Below are 22,974 nucleotides of genomic sequence, written 5' to 3' on the forward strand. Positions count from 1 at the left end.
TCGCGCTCCTCCAATAGTGCCCGCTAACGACCCATCGAGCACAATGCCCTTACATTCCCATTGTCTTACTGAATAGTCCGCCACGTTGTCTCGATTGACTTTTCACATTTTTGTTCCTGCCTCCCTTCTTGCGTCATTCTCTCCCGCTCATTTCCCCTCAACCCTCGATCGCAAGTTATTTTCTCGATACTTCTCATAAAAGCGAGAAGCTGTCTGAGCATCGCGACGCTTGTCACTTTACACTCTTTACAGCCACTCGTTACAGCAGCGACATTTTAACGGTGACTTTATTATAGCTGGCAACCAGTAGTTTACGGATGCCGACCGAAAAAGCACACACGAGAGTAGTTCCGTCACGACAAATTGGATCCGCTTTTCCACCGCTTTGATTTCTGGTGTCCTGTCACTACTCTCTGCCTGTGAAATTTAGCTTTTCCCACGGGACTGATTTCATCTGAAGCTATGTGTACATTTTAACTTTTCCACGTTACTCTATGTAAACGAGAGAATAAATTGATATTAATGCCTGAAGAAAAGTTAGTTTATTTCTTAAAGAATGAGTACTTCATCATAAAGTGCAGGAAATAATGAAATACTTTTCGAGCAACATTAAAATTAAAAATTTATTACTAATAAACGTAATGTTTTTATTTTTTCAATCTATTCTTTGAATGCATTTCTTGATTAATATACAAAGCTTGATCACTGTAGCATGATTCGAACCAATGATTGAGTATTAAATAATTGTCTGAGCTCTTAATGGCTGGCTGAGAAGATGTTGTATTTAAAATTAGCTTCCATTCCGTTAGCTTTTGTTTAGGTAGCTTTCCCGTCTTGCCCGCAATGCAAGGGAAACTTGCAGATGTATCTTACACCCGAGGCAAAAACGATAATCGTTCACGAGTTTTTACTATTCTCTCGTTGCAAAGCACTTTGCATTTAATCCCAGCGTACACATTTCGCTGAGTAAATGTGCGCAGAGAGTCGTCGCTGATTACTCGGTTATTTTTAACTCTAATTTAATCAAGACTCTTCTACCCCCTTCCCTCCCCCTCCCTCTGCTCGCGAGCTCCCCTTCCGTCGCGGACATTGTTCCCGCGAGCGAGCTTAGGACGAAATTTTCCCCACGGCATCGCGACGCTTTATTAATTTCCCGGACGGCGCCGTCGACGTCTCCGCCACCCCTTTCCGCTGTCTCGCTCGCGTCTCGTCTACCTCGTGAAAATCTTCCATTTTATCGCCCTCACCTCTCTACGAAATATAATATCTTACGTTATATTTGCAGGCAAGGTCGCGGAATAATTTGCGAGAAAGTGAAAAGCACGTTCAGTAAGACAGATGACGAAAAATCAATAATAAACACGTTCAATAAATTACGATTTTGCTGCTCTGTGATTTATTAAATTTGAATGTTTCATAAGGCCTGCGTCTTAAAAAAAATGCACACTTTGATATTATTATACGTCCGATGTTATTTTAAGATTTTTATATTATAAGAGAAAATTTAAATTCCACTGCATGAAAACCTCGCCCATGAAAATGGCGCTGCGAGGTCTGCGAGTTTACATTTCAATTCTGAGGAACCCACGGTACGTATATCATGTAAAATCTACTAGAGTTGATTGCAATCGTGTCTGCATGTGTGTATTTAATGTAAAAATCACAGTAGTAATCAGGTAGTTATTATTGCGTAATAATTGCTGCAGGACAAATATTTTATTTTCGGTCCATCCCTCGCTTAAAGAGCAAAGATAAAATTTTGGTACGCTTGCATTTTTTATATATTTTATCTTATAATACCGCATATATTAAACTTTCGTTAAAGATTGTAATTATTCAAAGAGTACTAGAAAAGAAACGGAAGAATTTCTTGATATTAAATGGAAGAAGGAATGTTACAGAGAAATATTTTCAACATTGCAACATTTTGTCGACAATCATTTCAATTTTCTTTTTATTCTTCTTTTTTTTACAGATTCTTACATTCCTTCTTGCAACTTTTGTTCTATTTCCAATGCTTTTAAGATCTACGTGGGTAACTTTTCGCAAAGTATTTCGCACAATCACTCGATATGAAAGCCATCAGCTATTACTCGAATCGCGTTAATGTAGCTGACGATGTTGTTTTTAGACACGTTGGAAGAATGGAAGCTTGTATTCTACGGCACGGATACCTCAGTGGAAGTGGACGACGAGCTAGACAAGGACAAGCCGCTGCCGCCGGTGGTCCAGGAGGAAGTAAACAACGCTCCTTCGGACGTGCGGCATAACGCAGTGGACACCGAGGGCGATCCGTGGACAGGTAGCCGGCAGATGAATCGGGTGTCACACCCGGAGGTGCAGAGGCCAACGACGGAGAACCAGACGAGTGGCTGTGCCGCCTTCGAAGCCGGAGGCAACGGGTGCCTAGGTGGGTGCCTCATACTACTCCTTCTAGCCTACCTGACCAGTGTGCCCGGCTGGCGGGAGTTGATCATCAGCTGGCCTGCCTCGAACAGTCGGAGCGAATTGGGTGCGGAGGCGGATCGGCTGCTGATCGCGGTAACGAACGTCGTTCCGACGACGACGGCGACGTCGTGGATCAGCGACGCGACGACGCAACGCGTCCCGGCGGTACAGCGCGCGCCGGAAGCGTGCAGGTGTTCATGATGACAGCGAGTCGCGTTTGATCCCGCAACGGCTCGCGATCCGATCCTATGACTCCGGGTCATTGGGATTTTGTCGACGCGGGTGGCCGCGCGGATCTTCATGACGTGTGCCTGACGCGCTCTTGTGATCCGTGAAATTCTAATACACTTGTGATGCGCGAGGGGAAGGTGGTGTCGCGCGTAAAAAGAGGGAAAGGGAACGAAGAGGAGGACACTTGTGTACCTCCTTTCCCGGTGCTAATTGTCTCTTGAGAAGAGATCTAAAGGACTGCCGATGCTGGATTATCTGTCTGTCCTTCTTCCTGGGATGATGTGTGTTGGATAATGGACACATCGAGTCTGAGGACTTTGTGGCTCCGTTAGAGCGTTCCTCGTGATCAGGGAAATGCGATTTTCTCGCTAACACGCGCCATTAGGGTTGGCCTAATTCATTTGTGTCGTACAAGGAAGCGAGTCTCTCATTCGACACGAAACGTCCGGACGCTTGCGCCGTGACAATACTCCGTTCGTAATTCGTAATGGAGTATCGATGGGGGCTTCGACTGATCGAAGTTTGTTACGACGAGGATCAGATGGGAACTAGACGGTTACGAGGCAAAGGTGCATGACTCTGTTAGTGATTGCACGATAAACTCTCGATTTCCTGTTGAAAGCATTTATTGCTGAAGGAGTTCGATATGAAACGTCTATATTTGGGTTATTAATAAAATCATGTCTTTTTTTATTACCATTTCTTTTTTACATTTCAAAAAGGAGTATATAAGTTGTATCCTATAAGAAACTTTAACGGAACTGTGTATCAGGCAGCAAAAGTTTGAGAGAAGCTTCATGTAATAGTTTTACGAAATTGTTGACACAAAATCCCAAGGGAAATTCAACATTGCAAATTTCTTGACAGACATGAGGAAACGTTATTTTTTTTTACACGTTGCACAACCTGTTAGCGTCGTTTCTCACACGATTTTTCGCCGCGAATTTCTCTCTAAAGTAATGCAAAGTAAATTTTTCTGATAATAAAACAAATAAAATGAAAAGTAAATGCATTATACACAACTAATGAATAAAGAATATAAAATTTTTAAAATTTAATATTGTAAAGCGGAAATCGAAAATTTGTCAATTTTCCAAATTTTTTTTATCTTCATAAAAATGATGCGCTTATTACAGCCGTAATTCTACGGGGAACGTGCTTGTAAATATATGCAAAGCATATTTATTATATCTCAAAGTTACGTACGATCTTAGGAGTTTCAAGAGTAATGGTGGTGCGATCCCGTGGCATCCTCTTCCGCCACGTTGAACGAAGCAGAAATAGGTAAACAACCAATGTTTTGACAAATACATTCTGGACAAATAACTCATACTTAACTTTTGCTCGACAGCAGTCGCCAGACCATCATAATGAACCTTAAATCCACATTCGCTATTTTTATCTGACATTTAGCGTTAGCAAAGATGAGAAATCATATTTAACATGTCCATGAATTAAATAGCACGTTGCCCACGTTAAAAATATAAACAGGATTTGGCTACTCTATATATTTTCAATTCTACGATGATTCATATGTCGTGCAACTGCATCAATTAAATTTTTTTCCAGAAATCAAATCTATAATCTCTTCTCGAGTTTTCTTTCTTCAAATTCGAAAAAAAAAATGGAAGAAAAATTTGAACGATCGAATGTAACACATTTATCTTGTGCTTTAATTCTGCACAACGAATTCAGTCGAGGCCCGCCATACATGACAGCGTCCTTTATTCACATGTGTAATTTTCCACGTGAACTTTTTGTACGAGACAAAAATATAACAGGGAGCCAACTGCCATTAGCGAGACCCGATTCGCCCCGGTCTCGCGCCCTGTCTCTCCTGGAAAAATTACCTCGCGTAACTTATAGTACATCCGATGGAGCTGCAGTTTACTTCGGAGACTCACCACGTCGTCGATTTTGATCGACGGTTTTTGGCTCCAACATGTTCCAGGGGGGAAGGGAGGGAACAGTTTTTCTCTCGCCTTCTTCTATTTCTTCTCCTTTGCCCTAGCTCTGTCTCTTTTTTTCTCTCTCTCTCCCTTTTTTCTTCTTTCTTTCTCTCTTTCTCTCGCTCGCTCGCTTAAGTGCATGAAAACACACGATCTTTCTCTTTCTCTCTTTCTTTGTCTTCTCGTCTGTCTTTTGGTTTGTAACATCCTCAACATCCTCCTGTCTGCCAACTTCCTCTTACATTCTGTTTCTGAACCTTCCTCCACGCTTCATAAGCACTCTGCGTCCCTCCAAGGAGGTAGGATATTCGGTGAGCTATCAGCACTGCCGAAACTAGGTGCTATAGGGAGGTTCTCCGGCTGCCTATGTAAACAGTTGGGGATAGGGTACAGAGGCTGCGTGTGGATTTTGGATGCATATTGAGCCTCGGGCTTTATTAAGATCACCGACAATGACCGTGTACTTAGAAATTCACTCTGAAGAACAATATCGTTCCTTCTTGTTACTGAGATAATATATACATTATACATATATTATTTCATTAACTACAATTGCTAATAGTTTCTATTATCCTTAATATAAAATGTTATTTACGACATACGTAATTTCGCAAAAATGATTTCGATAGCGATCAATGAAGAAATATATTCTAGTTTATTACTAGTTACTGTGTTGAAAGATATTCTAAATAAACATATGCATATTACATACTACACAAACTTTATTTTACTTTATATTATTTTTAATACTTTGTTGAAAGAAAAAGAATCGTGTATGCGTGCAATCGAGTGTCATTCGTATATCCATAATTCACATTCAGCCTCGTAAGTATATCAAATTTTCGAGACGAAACTTGCTCAAAACGTTGTTAACTATGATAATTAAAAACCGCGTAATATACAAGCGTTTGTAAGTAACAAAACGCCCTCAACGCTTAGCCGAGTCGATGGCGATAAGAGTGCCGCGCAACGTTAAACGACCCGATATTTTCTGACCAATTTTTAGACATCATCGTTTTGCTTGGAATATCGATAAAAACTGTCGGATACATTCTATTGCGAGCTTAGAGGTGATCGCACGTGCTTTGTAAAAATTTCGATTGCGGGGATAAGCGGTGAACTCAACGAGAAAACTGGAGCTTCGCGGCGAGTTGACTGGGCGATTTTTCTTTATCGGGAAACAATCGTCAACGAGTTATCGAGTCGGAAGGAAGTTTTCACCATCGAGAGTCCGCCATTGTGGAAATTTGTTTCTAGGATTTACGATTTATATCAACGCACAAAATCCAATCATGCTGTGTCGAAAGTTGTAGGCCACAAATCAGAAGTTAACTGCGTACGACAAGCCAGAAATCGAATTACAATCGATGTATTATTATTTCTGCTTGAATAATACATGCCGATTATAAATGAAACGCGAACAGTTTTGAAAGTTATGAAAAGTCATTGATTAAGTAACTAATATCTACAGATTTTGTCATATTGTAACGCCTCAATCACATGAAGAGATACATATTACAGTTTAATCAAATTATTTAGTAAATTATCATTAACGGTTTTTTTATTACCTATAAAACTCTTAAGATATGAACACGATGATTTTAACATTTTATGAAAATTGAAAAAGGTTATTAAATTGACGGAAAAGGCTTTGTACTTTCATCAATACTCTAGAAACCTGATGCATCACTGAAAGGCTGAACAATACGTACGAAAAAGAGAATACTGAAATGGCTGCGAAATTAAATTGGCGTTACTGTCGCGATGCCGAACGTCTCTTTCCAAGTGGCGTCCTGCGAATGAAACGTTTGTCATTTTTCGAGATGCACTGATGCTCTAATGGATGGCTATTGAATGCAATTGCGAAGAAAAAAATATGCTTGAACATATTAATCCCTGGATCCGATGATACTATTTCAAGAGACGCAAAACTCGGTCAAGTGCTTCTGTATGGAATACATTCAGTTCCGAAATTAATATTTATCGTATGCATGATATTAATCTGAACAAAAAATAAAATAGTAATTTATTATTTTATCTATATAAAAATTATATATAACGATTGTACATAAATTAGAATATGGCATTCTCAATCTTAAAAAAGTAAATTTTATTATATTTTATACTTTATAGCATAATAGAAGATAAAATTAATACATGATTTTTCGCGTTTTTTATATTTAAAAAATTGTATATTATCATGCATCTCACATATATTGAAATATTAAAATTATTTTTATTTTCAATGCTCGAATTGAATATATTGAAATTTGTTTTGTCAAACGTCATTGTCAGTAACGGAAAAGTGAAACGAAACTAAATCACGTTATTAAAAGTTGCGACTCGAAAACCGCGGATGAGATAAAAAAAAATATCGGAGTGATTTGAAATCGGGTTACATTAGCAACTAAATTCTCATGCCTTACAAAATGGAACAGGTGAACGCGAATTCTGGTACAATATCGCCATAGATGAATAGAACAGATATTTAATATTCCAATCTATCGACATTGAGAAAAATAGAATCAATTTTCTGGTTTCTTTTTAGTCTTTTATGTGGTATCCATTTGTAACGCGGATCAATGATTTTTTTACTAGTGATTGATATAAGAAAAGAAATCTAAATTTTATAGTGCGAGAACTCGTATTCACTGTCAATGCAATTTCTGGTCCTTCTTCCCCTTTTTATATCTTACGCAATTTCTTTCCACTTTTTATATGCTCGTGGATGTAAAAGAAAAGTTGTAAAATTAAAAAATCAGAAATATACATATTTTTATTATTTTTCCGTATCGGTTTTTTACTATGACTGTTCTTGTTCATACATGATATTAAAACGTTGAACAAAACTAAAATTCAGTTTAATATGATAGACAAATTTTTTTTACTCTCAATACTATTACCTTTTTATCTCCAAAAAATATTAACTTGTGTTTCCTCTTTAAAGCGATCGATTCGACAACAAACTGATTCTATCAGGTCTTCAGTATTCTGCCGGTTCTCTTTAATCAAAAATTCGTTTCTCACGCTATAAAACGGAAGAAAAACGTCATATCGCGAGGTACATTGAGAGGAAAAGAGCAATTCTGATATCGTTTGAAGCAGCGGAAGTGGGTTGGGGGCGGGATGGAAATTCAAAGGCGAGTTGATTTACAGACGAAGATTCCCTGAATTTCATCTCTGATCAAAAGGGTAGCTTGGTCAGCATTTTGTGAAACGGCCCGCTCGCGGGCAAATAATTTTAATGGCCCGCGTACGAGCAAAATCCGATGAGAGAAATATCTGCACAATAATCCGTATCGTGTTCGCAGATTAATGGCGAAACGTAGCAGGATAAAACTATAAGATTAAATCAATTCTACCATTGAAAACACGTTCATAATCGTCAAAAATTAATTTCTCTGTCGCAGCCTTGAGCGACAAATAAGAATTCTTTTAATCCTACGTTAAATTACATTTTCTCATTAAATTTTAAATTGAATTTTTTTATAAATGTCGAATACGTCTTTTTATTTAAAAATAGCATATTCATGCAAAACACGTGATTTGAGTTAAATATTGTAATAAAAGAAATAATTTTTTTCTTTATTATTTATTTTGGGAGACGCATATTTGCTCTTTTTATATGATCCTTTGGAAACTATTTATTCGTATTTGTAATAAAAAAACCGATAATGAAATAGATTTCTCGATAGAGAATACTTGTCTTTTATAAATTGTACATATATACATGCATGAGATTGTAATTCGATTTTTAAATATCCTGTAAGTCGTATACCACCGTATATGTTCATTCATCACGTCTCTTTCCCTACACTATCTTTTACTTTCTTTCTCAAAAATAGGCTATAACTTCTACGCTAATATCTGCTTCTTATTTCCTTTCTTATTGCTTCCGTTTCTATATATTTTCTATTTGTTGTAATTAATATTGTAAATATGTAGAGCGATATGTGATAAGTAATGAACTTCCTCTACTTTACTCTGTTCTCCTGCATTATTCTTTTTCTTCAATTGTTTCCCATCTGAACATCTTTAATTTCGGAAAAATATTCGGCATTGAGAATTTGTAGAAATACTTTCTTTTATATTGTTTTCATACTAATATATGGAAACAATTCTTTTACATTTTTATTTTGTTGATGTATAGTTATAGATTTTCTTACAAGAATAATGATATAATTCTACTAAAATGTCATAAAAACAGAAAATTTAATATTTTTCCATGTGATATTTCTGTTTTTTTTTTATTTTATTATTTGAAAAATATGGTTCCTCTACATAAGCATAAGACTCGACTCTTGATCCCTTCGTTAGCCATGATATATATTTTTAGACAATAGGCAGTCAAAAGAGCGAGTTCGAATGCATATTGAATAACGAAAGAATTTTTATTACTATCGTTCGTATCGATAATATGTATAGCAGCTATATTAGTTTATTACTTATTGTGATTATATTATTACATTTCATATCAATATAAGGTGCGTATTAGTCGCTGGTGCCGTAATTATTATCGTCCTTGAATACATGTCGGACTGTTCATGCACATATCATTTCAATCAAATCGCAAATAGGTGCTGTTCTCAAAAATTAGTGTACGCTTACAGATTTCGTTTTTCTTAATTATTAGATATCCCGCGATTCAATAACTTACAAAACGTTAATGCAGAATGGTCTATGAGAAAATTATTTTTTATTTTTAGATAAAATAATGAGAATTCTTTTCTGTGTTTTTTTCTGAGTTACAATTTTATTGAAACCAGCTTTGACTACTAGCATAAGTAAGAAAAGAAATGTTACTCCTAGAAAATTTTTATAAAATAAAATAACGACATAACGTTATGTACATATAATTAAATGACTCAGAAAAAAATAAAAATAGTTGTAAATTATTGTGTTTTAAAATACAAATTAATAAATTTTTCATCGACCATTCTGTAGCTCTACAAACTATCAAAAGAGAAGATGATAAAAGAAACACAATTATCATTGGGATATCTCATATTTAATAAAACTTTTAATTAGCAAATTTAAAGTGCAAATAATTAGTCGATATTTATACTTATAAACGTACTTAGATGAGTAAAACTTCGTTTCTCAAGTGAGAGAATAAGTAAAAATTTTTTCGAGCTAGTTAGCTGTTGAGATGATTATTATAATATAAATTGATTTATTCCAAGTAGTAATTACGTAATGATTTTCAAAATATAACGTTATAATTAATTCTCATTACACACGACGATGCAAAATTCACATAGCACTTATCGACATTTGTGAAAAAGTTTTCGATAGTCCTTTGTTATTGTAAACTGTACTTATGTGTCCCAATAGATCAAACGAAGCTATATATAATTAAGAAAGAATACGCTTCCACAATTCATAGATTTTTTGCGCTGTGTTAGTTGGTATCATTTATTCATTTATATCTGAACCAAAGCGAGTTAATACATAGTTCGCTCATTTTGTACGATTTAATCAGATTGATTGTTATTAATTTGTAACGTTATCGCCGTTTTCTTTCATTCTTCACTTCGTTTATCAAGTTCTTCAAGTATATGAGGATGCTCGTAGTACTGCCTATCGGAAAACATGAGCTTAAGAGCTATAGATAGGTTCTCATAAATAAAAACTTAACACAGAAATACGAGTAAAATGAAAGAAAATAAAATGTGGCGATATTACGGATCGAAATTGTGGGTTAAATATAAAAAAATGTACATCGTAAATTCTCGTTGATAAATCATTGCAGTGACAAGAAAACCGAGATATCGCGCAATGATTTAAATCTGTCAGTTAATCATTTGTCATCCAATTTCTGTGACTAATAGTGAAAAGATTATAAAACGTTGGTACTAAAGAAGAATAGAATATAAACATGAAATATGTATATACATATATACATATCTAAAATTTCACAATAAATAATCTCCTGTCTTGAAAAAAGTTATAGCAAATTTTTATTTATAGAAAATCGATTCTTCGCGCTTCAATAAAAAAAAATATAAATGTTCGATAAGCGATGACTATGAAAAAAATGTCAAAAGAAGAAAATTTTGGAAAGTTTAATTTTGAAACATCAATTATGACCGTAACATATTAGGAATTATGCCTTTTATATTCTTACCATATGTTTAACACTAAATTTGGATTTTGTCTTGTGAGGGTCGGGTATGATGTTTGTATTAATAAAATTTTGCTATCGGACGATTGAATTTAGCTTCTAAATGCGGGAGAAAAGGATAAGAATATAGGTTCAATGCATCGATTCTTCGAGGATCTTATTAAGTTTCGCAATTCTTCGTAAGCGGGGATTTGTGGAACGCAGCATGATTTTTCCCGCGGGAAAACGCCGCGACTTGAGGAAAGGTGCATTAACCGCGATTCTTCAATTAATCCCCGAATCCCCAATTTTGGGAAATGACATTCGTTAGGGAGACATTGGATGGCATAACGAAAGTGTCCCGTAGTTGGATTTAGAAGGATCAAAACGGAAACTTTCCGAGCGAATCAATTAAAGGGACCGGCGGCTTTTCACTAGTTTTATGACGAACCTTCTTCGGCCCGCGGAATCTTGTTTCGATATCATTCAAAGAATAAAGGCGAAAGTTGTACCAAGAGTCGGCGAGCTCGTTCTAGATCACGAGAGAAAAATAGAAAAAAAAGAGAGAGATAATTTTATTACATACTCTAGAATGAGATCCTCTGAGAGAGCAAAAAAGAAATACAAAGTCGAGAAGGTGCAAGAAAAAAAATAAAAAAGTGTGTGTGCGCGTGTTTGTGTGTATGTGTGTGTATGCATGCTTGAAGGCGAACGAGATGCAGCAAATGAGAATGCGAGAGAAAAAAATAAACGGAAAAACGAAAGTACAGACCGATTATCTATATGTATAGCGAATTTCAGTTCTAAGAATAAGAGTCAATTATATTAATCAGTGTGGAGGAGTGTTGGTTTTTGAGAAAACAAAAAAAACTGATATAAACGTGGACGCTACAAGTAGTACAAGGAACTTTGGATGTATTTTGATTCGTTCAGATGTGACGTATCTTCCGAAATGTACAATACCAGCGACATCGCGTCGGGACAATCTGACTTCCGGTAACAGGAGCGGAGAATTTTCCTTGTAACAATTTTATTTTTAACTTTTGACAAAATTTATTTCGCAAGTAACGATAACACTCATTTATCTGCATTTAACAGATCGTATAAAAAAAAAAATGGACAAAGAGGAACTACATATTTCCTATATATTATCTTTGTCGCAATAATTTCGATTTAACACGTATATCTTTATATACGTGTAGGCAGAATCAATTTTATTAAACGTGAGAGGCGATATTAAGGTTATTTCTGTTCTTTTACTCTTTCTGTCAACGCGAATTTCGCATGAACACGTTTCGTACTTAATTTATCTCAAATGTGATTGGCCGAGTTGGAAATTCACATTGCGAGAAATTCGATTTTTCCAAATTAAATTCGGTCAAATTATCCAGATGAGCAATTTAGGGGCGAGTCGGCGTTTAACATTCGATAGGTACTGTGTACCACTGATCACACGTGGTTCAATCGCGACAATAATTCACATTGCACGACACAGCGTGCATCCCTCACAAAATCGTTATGTGAACATCGACTCGAAAACGTCCAAATCAAATTGTCACGATTGGAAAAATCTGTAGAACTCTCAGCGAATCTAGCGCGAATATTTGCATATTTCGCTCGAGTTACATTTTATATGAAATATCACACATCGAATCTTCTCAAAGGCGCGATCAACTTTACAATCTTATTCTCTTTTCTTTACAGCTCCATAATATTATTTTATAAAATTTTGTTCCATTTTAAAACGAAGATATAATTCATCTCTTTTGTAAGTCATAATCAGAAACATCAAAGGTCTCTTCAGTTCCACTTTCTCCTATAAATATGAACGCTCTTACGACTTTACAGTTTTGTCCTCAATGAAAGTTGATTAATTTATAAATGCAGATAATATATTTAAGGATACGCGCGAATTACGAATGCTTTCTTCGAAAAATTGCACTTCATCCAAAGTTTTATATGACATATCTTTTTCTCAATACGTTAATATTTTTACAAGAATTCCTATGCAATAGAGTATGCAAATATTGCACAATTATTTTGTAGATATCGACAGGTATAATGATTATTCAGATTATTACTATTGAATTCGAAATCTGTTTAATCTGTTTAATCAGATGTAAAATATGCAGCCGAACCGGATGCCTGCTGCTGTCCCGCCACGATAGTCTGCCATATTGTTAATGTATCTATTGTAAATGTTTGTATATGTATTGTAAAATGTATCTTGCTTGGAGAGGCGACATATCTTAAGTTATAACGTTTCCGAGGAGGTGAGAAGAAGAGCGTGAGATGCGATTCCGCAACTCGCGCCCACGTTGCACGCTCGCGCGCTCGTCCCCTTCGTTCCTTTCCTACTTTCTTTGGCTTAACTTTTCTCTTTGCTACGATTCGCCATTGAAAGATATCATCGAGAAGATTTCATCAGGCCCAATCACTCTCCGAATCTAATAAGGAACGGACGCGGGAGGAGGCGCGATTCGTGCGGGGCGCGAATGTCTGCTACACACATTTATGTACACATATACATAATATATTGTATAAGCAATGGCAGAACTACTACGAGTCATTATATGCGACATTGGAATTTGTATATCATGAACGAATTAAAAGAGGAGAATCTCCTGAATAATTATCTGGATATTATTAATACGCTCCGACGATTTCGTAGGACGGATCATTTGGATCGAAGGGTCGATCGTATTCGTATTAAATTCTTGCGCTCAACGGCAAATGTGAACATTGAATACAATAATAATTTTGAAATACAATCGCGCGGGGATCAATCTATTACACGCATGAATTTAATCATGACATAATATCATAATATATGATCGACAATGACAATTTATTTAGCGTCAATTCAATTAATTAGTATGAATGTGACTCGACTCCTTCATCCGCTTATCCTTTTTACTTAAGATACAATTCATACTCCAATCCTACCCGTTCGCCATTAGTTTACTAATATGCAACTTGCGAGCCAATTAACGCTTCTAATACTGCTCGATGTTCTAATCCCGATTACATGAGGATGTATGCAGGTATGTGCCAATTAAAGCATGCCTCGGTTCGTAAATAAAGCCATGTAATGAATAGAGATCCCACTGCATGGGTTCCCCATAATTCCCCTATAACGATTATTCATCATCCGATTAAATCTTTTGTGCTTATAATTCTTACAACTTCTGCAAATCTATATAATTTTGAGAAATTACAAAAGAAAAAATGTATGATGAAATAGATCATTTTTTAATCATTTTTTAATCATTTTTTAAGCATTAAAATATCAATTCTCTTCGTTTTTTTTAATTTTATGTTACAATTTGTATATTACTGATTGGATTGCTTTCAATTCCAATATTGCGATCATATGAAATAATAGATTAAAAGTTACAAGAGGATTATTGTAGATAATTATTTTGAATAAAAATCTATAATTAAACAGGGTGCACTTATATCATCAGTATCAAAACTTTCCGTGCAATAGATTATTTCTTTAATAAATTTTTTTTAAAGATATTGCAACATGAAAAATTTAATAAATATTTTAATCAAAGATATTAAATACTGTAAATTATATTTGTAAAAAAAGCAAACTGTTGAAAAAAGTTATTGGAAAATGCTGATTAAAAAGACATTTATTTCTCATTAAGGCCAAGTAACTAAGCAGTGTTTGATCACTAAATATATTCAGGCAAATATTCCATTTCTTAAAGATAATGCATGACGAATGAATACCTTTGAATGTGCATTAACTTTAATCATACCTTTTGAAATGAATGTAACCATCATGCCTCACAACTCATAAATAGCATGTTCTTTTATAAAAAAAAGTATTAAGAGATAAAGAAAAAATCTTGAAAAAATGAATGAATGAAAAATGTCACCACACGAATAAACAAAAAAGTTAACATGTTATTATAAAATTTAATTTAACTTCACTGCGTATGAAAGTGCTTCTCATGAATAATTCAATAAATCTCTACCAAATAAACAATCTAGTACGATATCTTTGTAAGATGAGTTCCTTTAATTAAGTAATAAATGTTTTAATTATGTATGGAACAGACAATACTCTCTAAATCTGAATCAGTGAAATCTTTACCGATTTACAGTGCTATACTTATAACTGTAATCATCAGTAATTATTCATTGTCTTTCAGTATTCCCGCTGATCGGAATTAGTGTGTTATCACTGAAATATATATCACTGATATAATTATAATACTGAAATCAGTCTTACTATTCACAGTCTTTCAGTGAATAATACATTAAATAACATTATTTCGATTTAGAGAGTACCTTCGAAAGATGCTGATAACACTTGTACATAATAATGTTAATAATAATTGTGCATGAAATTTTACGTATTAATATTAACTAAATATTAAAGTAATTATTTTAAGATATTCGATTTCAAATGCTCGTTAAACACCAGGTACTGCAGTTCTAACTTATTCTATTCTCGAAATAAATAGCTTTCGAAACAGCACGATGTTGCTTATGTAATATGCATGCATTGGTGCAACGTGTTTGAACTGCACCTACTAGACATTTCGGTGTCTTCTAATTTACTCCTTTTCCAAATTCAAATATATGTGCATCACATAATGGAAATTTAATAAAATATATAGACACTCTCTATCCTTTGCTTCTCTTTGAAATTCATAATATGGAAATAATTTACGGCCACTGAGGTTTTCTCGTCATGACATTTTTTCCTATCCATTGAATCGTGTTTCAATATTTATACGTTAAAAAGATATAAAAAATATTAAAGCAATTTTCGTTCTCATATTTTAACCAAGATTTTGCATTATTTCTTTTAATCGGAATTATTTCAGTCTACAATTTTTATGGCAGAGAGATTATTTTCTGAAAACGTAATTCAATCTGGCAGTTATATTAATGATGCACTTTTTATTCTTGTTTTTATTCCCATCTGTTCATTCTATCTGGATCAAAACGGATGTGGAGAATGTTAGAAGACGACACATTAGAGCCATGTGAGCTGGTGGCAGCGTGGACCTAGTACAATTATCCGTTATCGCGATCCCGCCAGGACAGGGACGATTAATTCACCGTGCGGTAGTAACTCTTAGGGATTTGATGATTAACTAGTGCGAACACATCCCAACCAGACAATCCGACTTCCAGTATATTATCGACAACTCATCAGCCAATTTAATTGAGCCATTCAAGTTATAAGTCAGAGACCTCTATCTATTTCAATACTTTCTTACGTATTACTAAGAATTATACTTAAATTTATAATTCGATTAGTATAAGTCAAACGTGTTAAATTTTGCTTCTATAAGCTCCGATTTTCTCTTTCTCTCTATCAATAAAATACAATTATAGATCTTTGATATCAATTCCAATTTAGTGAAGATTTAGAGCTATTATAAATTAATTTTCTCAACTGTAACTCGAAACAAAATTTTGTATATTATGTATATTATTTCGTTTTTCTCTTAATTTTGCTTTTAATCAAAGAAAAATATCCACGTTAATGCACGAAGTGAATTTTTAAATCGCTTCCTAATAATTTTGGTTTTCGAATATATGTGAACAATGCAATCTAAAGTAAGAAGTTTCCTCGGCGTTATAGACATTGAATTGTTTGTGAAATATGAACCGTTTCGAAGTTGTCACGCGTACGTCGCCTTTTATCCCTTTATCCTATAGCAGGTTCAGAAAACGTATTTAGGTACTTGGACTCTCCGTGGGGACGAGTGCCGGACGCGGACTTTCTCAGACCAGCCACCAACTACTACCAATCATCACCATCACCAACCACATCCACACATCCACAACCGCACATAAAAACAAAAATACAAAAACAGCCCTATCCCTGATCGCTTCACCAGCACGGTGAGTCTTACTTCTTCTTCTTTCTATATAATATCCTATTTTAATCCTCTATTGTGTGATTTATCACTCTCAAAAGTACTTAAATGCCTAGAAGGATTGAGTTTCGTTTCTTTAATTGCTCTAATTTAACATTCGTGCCTTGTATAAAGTTTCTTCAAAAAGATTTACGTTTTTTGACTTATTTTCGTGTCTTTTTTAGTAAATCTTTAATCCCAGATATTATTGATAAATTATTATCGTGTTATTAATGAATTATTTAAGTGCGAGCTAAAAAAACTACGCTACAACACATGTCATTAAAATTTAATAATTGGTTATTGAAATTTTGATTAAGTTTTACTTCATAAAAAAGTTTGAAAATTAATTAGAAAACCAGTTAACAACAAAAATACAATTAATTCTTCCTTGATAATATCGGATTTGTAGTAACTGTATTACTTTTTAGAAACGTTGCATATTGTTTGCACAGTTACATTTCATCTTTTTCATTATGTAAATGATCAATAATTCATAATCTTCATACGTAATACGATATAAAAATTTTTAACATGAATTTAATTAGTCAAACTTTACTATTGTTATATTGACAGCTAATTATCGCTAATTCAAGAGAAGCTCCATATATTTCGAAATTCATCGTAACACTTTTGAGAAATAAATGTATAAATTCTTTTGGGTTTCATGTACTTTGACGAGAGCTAGCTTCTATTTTCTCATTTCTGTACTAACGGCTTTTGTGTTTGCATGTGTTTTTTTGTTGCTTACATTTCTCATGCAAAGAATCTTCACACTTATTAATTTGCTACTAAAACCAATTTTACTATAATTAATATTGCGCTAGTTCAATGATTATCGTCAAACAATAGATAATTATATGATAATTAATCATCAGAATTAATATAATATACCAAACATATAACAAATATTATGTTACAATAATATTAATAGTGTGTGAGGATACTTATATATTATACATTTCATTTCCATCTTATAAATGTAAATTAATGGAGTATGATTGAATCGTCAGTGGCAGAAATTATAAATATTTGTCAAATGTGAATATGTATATCTTGCTATTTTATTTTTTACCTTACATAAAATTATATTATATTCTCAAAAGAATATCGCAAAAGAAAACAATATATATTTTCTTAAATATTTAATATCTTTTTTATCTGCAATTAATATATAAAAGAGAGCACAAAGATTTATAAAAAAGAAGTATAAAAAAATATTTGATGAATGGTGTTCTTCTTTTCTATATCTAATTAATTTATTTTTATTATACAAACTGTACAAAAACCGATGAAATTATATTAAAACTGTAAAAAAATTTCAATAATGTAATGTCAATTTGTAATCAATGTTTTTACCTTTGTATTTTATTTTGTAAAAGCTAATAAGTGTTATAAGTGTTATATAAGTATTGTATGTAAAATAATATGTTCATCATGAAATCGTATACATAATGCATGAAGGAGGATTAAAATAATGCATTTTTATTATCTCTGTTAATAGTTTTATTATGTTTTGCTATTGAGTAAAGTTGACTTATTCGCTATATTATTTGTTATATCACCTACAGATTAAATCTTTTTAACTAACATCCGTTAATTTATTGCTCGTTCTTGGCCAACCTTGACAAATCGAGTAGTTTTTATTAAAAATGATGTATTATAATTTATTTGTAGAACAAATAAATTGGTAAATTCCACAAACTTGTTAAGGTATTACATTAAATATAAATACAGCACACAATATAAATACAAAACATAATATCTACTATGTATACATTTTGTTCTTTAAGTATTGAATTTCAATGAATGTAATTTGTTTCATAAAATTTATAAGTGAAATTGTACATGCTTATGTATAAGCTTTCGCATGTTTTGCAAATTTTGAGAATTGCTGTGTTACAAGCTTTACCATTTTATCCATTTGTTTATTTATTTCAAAGATTGTTTTCTTAAATTTGTTTAGTATAGAAAATATTTTTTAGGTAGTAATATATTTTAATTAGTATGTTTTTTATAATAATTGCGAACGACATTTTGGGCCTAAGCAAATCGACACCGCAAATTGATCATTCAAAATAATTTGTGTTTATCAATAAACATGTCTACTAATTTGATCAATCGATTATTTAAAAAATCCAAAGACTATATTTGATAAATTTGTATAACTAATTGAATATTTTACATGTACATTAAAGCATTATACGTAAAATCAATTCTACGTATAAAATATGTACATAGTACTATAGTCAATTTGTATATTTTTCTTGTCAATGAATTTATATTAAAATGATTTTATAATTAAATTGATATAAATTGAATTAAATATAATTCCAAATTAATTATGAAGACTTTCAATAAATGTTAAATATTAGTTTCCTAGAATATGATGATCCGAGCATTTGCTAAAGCCTAAGCCATGTATTACAGAAATAATTTGAAATTGCGGCATCACTTATCTTAACATGTTTTAGTACATAGACATTTAGTTTTTTAATAATCAATTGAATATTGCATTATACGTTGTATGATTGATTAACCGTCCATCCAAATGATTGAATAGCGTTACAAATGAATTTCTTTAATACTATTTTGATATGCCAAATTATTACAATTAATTATCATTATTTCTATTAATTATTTTTTTCTAAGAAAAATTCATTTCTCTAAATTTTTATCTCTATTCGGATTCTCTCTATTTTAATTTGAATTTTTTGTTTGCAACGCCAGTCACATCGATAATCGATTGCAACAATATGTCACACTGCAATAACAGCAATAGCGACAGCAACAACACATTACAAGTTCACACTACAGCTTCGACTAAATGAAAATGGAGAACGTCAATGGTGTATCTAATTTTTCAGTGTGCAAACCGGATTGGTATCACAGCAACGGCAGCTGCTTGCAGCAGTGTCCATCTGGAACTTATGCGATCCGAGATGACGATTCCGGTGCTTTCTGCACCGCATGCCATTACTCGTGCCTATCTTGCAAAGGATCTAGCGACTCGGACTGCATCACCTGTCACGCGGATTCAACGTTTATATGGAACAACGGAAGGGCACTGTGCGTACTGAGTAGCATTTCCTGGAAAACGCAATCCACAATGTGGTTCCGCAGGTTGACCGTAGCGTTTTTGATCAATTTAGGCCTAGTGATCGCTGTCATCATTTACTTTGTGTCCACCTGGTACATCCGTAAACGCAAATCCGTCCATAAATACAGCAAAGTATCTTATTCCGGTAACGGCGAAGTTCATGCGGATACGGAATTAGGAAACGCTTATATCTCTGAAAGCGAATGAGTCTATCGATAATGACGAAGAATATTCTTAAAAGAAAACTGTGATGTTATTGAAAGCATTTTGAGAGAATCTGGTATTCCATATCTTTTAAAAATGTTCTTTATTAAGATACTGGATATAACACAAAGACTTTTTTGGAAAATATTTTTATGAAAAATATATATTCTCTTTCCTTCCCTTTCTCTTTCTCTTATTTTCATAGAAAGTATTTCATCTTATTTCAAAATAATTTTATCTTGTAAAAAAAGGAGAGAATATTCAGATATTAAGTAATCGTATCGTGAGAATATTTTTTATTAAAATGATTTGATTCTAATTTTTTAGATAAAAACTGAATGAATATGTTTAAAAGTAATTTAATGACAAATGCAAAAATATCATTTTCAGAATATTCTTTAAAAATAAAAATGTTTTGAAAATCCTGTTTGCAAAGGCATCTAATAGTTTCATAAGACGCAAAATGAGAGATGTAGGAATTCTGGCTATGTGCAGATGCAATACGTATTATTATAATGAAATGTATTGCATATAACAATATATACATTATGTACAATGTATATTATACAATATATTGATTATATATAATATTATGTCATATATGTAATAATATCATATGTATTATATGCTGCAAAAATATAATAGAATATATTTTATAATATATATTGCTACATGCAAACTTAATAAATATAATCGAATTAAACTCTTTTTCTAAACGGACAGAAATCAAAATGCAGGAATGAAGAAAATATTCAGAGAAAATTTTCTGAGAAAAATTTTGTAAGTACTTTGATTTCAATAAATGTTCTACAATTTTATTTGATTTACGCGAATTCAGCACCATCCCACCGCCAAGTTTAGGAGCAATACTGCACTTTTGTGAGAGTAGAAATGTTCCTTTGTAGAAGCGGCTTGTGAGATGTCTCAAACGTAAAGCGTTAATGGTACCGATAGTTTCCTTTGAGATGAAGCAATCGCTTCGTTGCGTCGCCAGTATTGTAGCAATAGTTTTGTAACGATGAAGCGTTTATCAATCGCCGGTGAATTAACGCGTAATGTCTTTTGAAGTGCCGGAAAATGATTTTATGCGATCCAATAAATCTTAGATACTTGTATGATCATCCGGACTTCTATTGTGCGATTAAGAGTGAGAGTGATGAGTGTTAGTTTGGACTGTAATCTGACTAACACGATCACAAATAACTTATAAACATTCGCAGATATATTACTGGTAACTATTACCTATGAGATCTGAACCAGTTTAATATGTAATATATTGTAGACTAATGTGAAAAAAAGACTTTAAGATAGATTTAAAAAGTATACGTATTAAACAATAGATTAAAGAAAGCTATACAACATTCCTACATATTTACAAAAACAAAGCAATATTTTATTTAGTACCTATCCAATTTTACAACAAGTCAAATTTCTACGATCTTTGATAAGCTATGCAATCTAATTACCACATCGTATTACGTATGCATAGCTTGCATACGTACATTGATCCGAAGCAGTGATAAGATTTATTGCGATTAAAAACCGAAAATAACGTAATAATTTCATTATTTAAACGAAATTTACAGTAAAGCATATTTTTGTAAGAGCAATTTACCTCAGTAATGTGATACACCTGTTAGTGTAAATTATAGATTATAAATCTCATCGCCTATTGTAATTATCCATAATTGTTACCAATAATCATTGAATTACGATGTACATTGTTCTTGTTAACGTTATAAATTTAATAAAATAATGAAAAATGATAGCGAAAACATCGCTATTTTCATTATTCATCCCATAACCAATTATTAAAATCCTTACGAAATATTTTACAACGCTTTATTTCATAAATCGCAAAAGTAAACAAATTTATTTTTATTTTATTTATTTTTATTTTTGTGTTAAAAAATATTTTTTCTAGTCCTGATATTTTTTTTAAATATAATATTTAAAGGTTTTATATTAATACAATTGTTTTTATTCTAATTTACAGTTCAACGCTGAGCTGTCTTCGAGCATCAACGAAGCCAATACCCAATGCTGAAATATAGAAATTAGAGGTGACGGGACAAATATAATCGTAATGAAAAACATGGAGATATATATGTAAAAATAAATCAGCAAACAGATTAAATAATTTAATTTCTTTTGGAATTTAATTACAACCGCACGACAAATTTACGTAATGCACGCATTGCGAAGTACACAAAGACAGCATTATTATTGCAGGTTAAGTTGCGTAAGTAATTAATCTGCAGTTATTCGCTATTAAAAATCGCTACTAACGAGAGGTTTCTCGTCATAATCAGCGATTGGTTGCTAAATTCTAATCATTGAATTCATCTGATACAATCGACAGTGGGGCTTACCACTTATACACTGACGAAACAACTTGCTAATTGTTGCCAATTAACATTCCCCAGTTTGGGCTTATGCCCTTGTTGTTGAATTCTGAAATGGAGATTCATTTCCATGGTAAGTATAATATATGTGTATGTGTGTATGAGGAAGAGATGCTGTAATGCGAACATAGAATTAAAATCAAGCCAAAGTAGAACAGTATTTTCTCTAAAGAATTATTAAATACTTCCTATTTATTTTTTATTATGAGCGATTTATGCGGAACGTATTTGCGAATATCGTAGTGTGATATAATCGAAATGTGAAACTACATATACGTAAAATATATATACGAAATATTGAATCGAGTGTATCGGTAATCCTTTCATAAAGATCAAATGAAAACACAGCAATGACATATTTTCTGAAAAAAAAAAAACAAGATATTTACGTATTAACTACCTGCGAAAAGCTCCCATCAATATTCGATAGCACAATGAATATCGGGTTTCGTACTGGGGTTTGTTATTGCAGCATGTCAAACGTACGTGGTTTTAATACGAAGTATACAAGTTAATGTTACAGATAAAGGATACGTGTATCGAGCATAAATTGCACAATGCGCTGTGCAATCGCTTCATAATGCTCAGTTACAGGTTCAATTGCACGTAATTCATTGGTGAAACGCGACGCACGTACATAATT

General features: G+C 33.0%; 1 protein-coding gene across 5 annotated transcripts in view; it reads left to right on the forward strand.

The window, feature by feature from the left end:
- LOC105194571 (furin-like protease 1) overlaps window positions 1–22,740 on the forward strand; it is a 215,746-nt gene extending 193,006 nt beyond the window's left edge. For 2 of the 5 annotated variants that reach the window (XM_039446014.1, XM_026135647.2), the window contains exons 12-13: window positions 2,132–2,410; window positions 19,490–21,701. In XM_039446014.1, coding sequence (XP_039301948.1) covers window positions 2,132–2,410; window positions 19,490–19,929 — 719 coding nt within the window. In that variant the 3' untranslated portion in view covers window positions 19,930–21,701. Of the gene's footprint in view, window positions 1–2,131; window positions 2,411–19,489; window positions 21,702–21,922 lie in introns of those variants that run through there. The other 3 variants (XM_039446015.1, XM_039446016.1, XM_011159549.3) reach the window with 3 other exon arrangements.
- The last annotated feature ends 234 nt before the right edge of the window (window positions 22,741–22,974 follow it).

The sequence above is a fragment of the Solenopsis invicta genome, chromosome 2 (assembly GCF_016802725.1).
Source record: "Solenopsis invicta isolate M01_SB chromosome 2, UNIL_Sinv_3.0, whole genome shotgun sequence".
Lineage (NCBI taxonomy): Eukaryota > Metazoa > Arthropoda > Insecta > Hymenoptera > Formicidae > Solenopsis > Solenopsis invicta.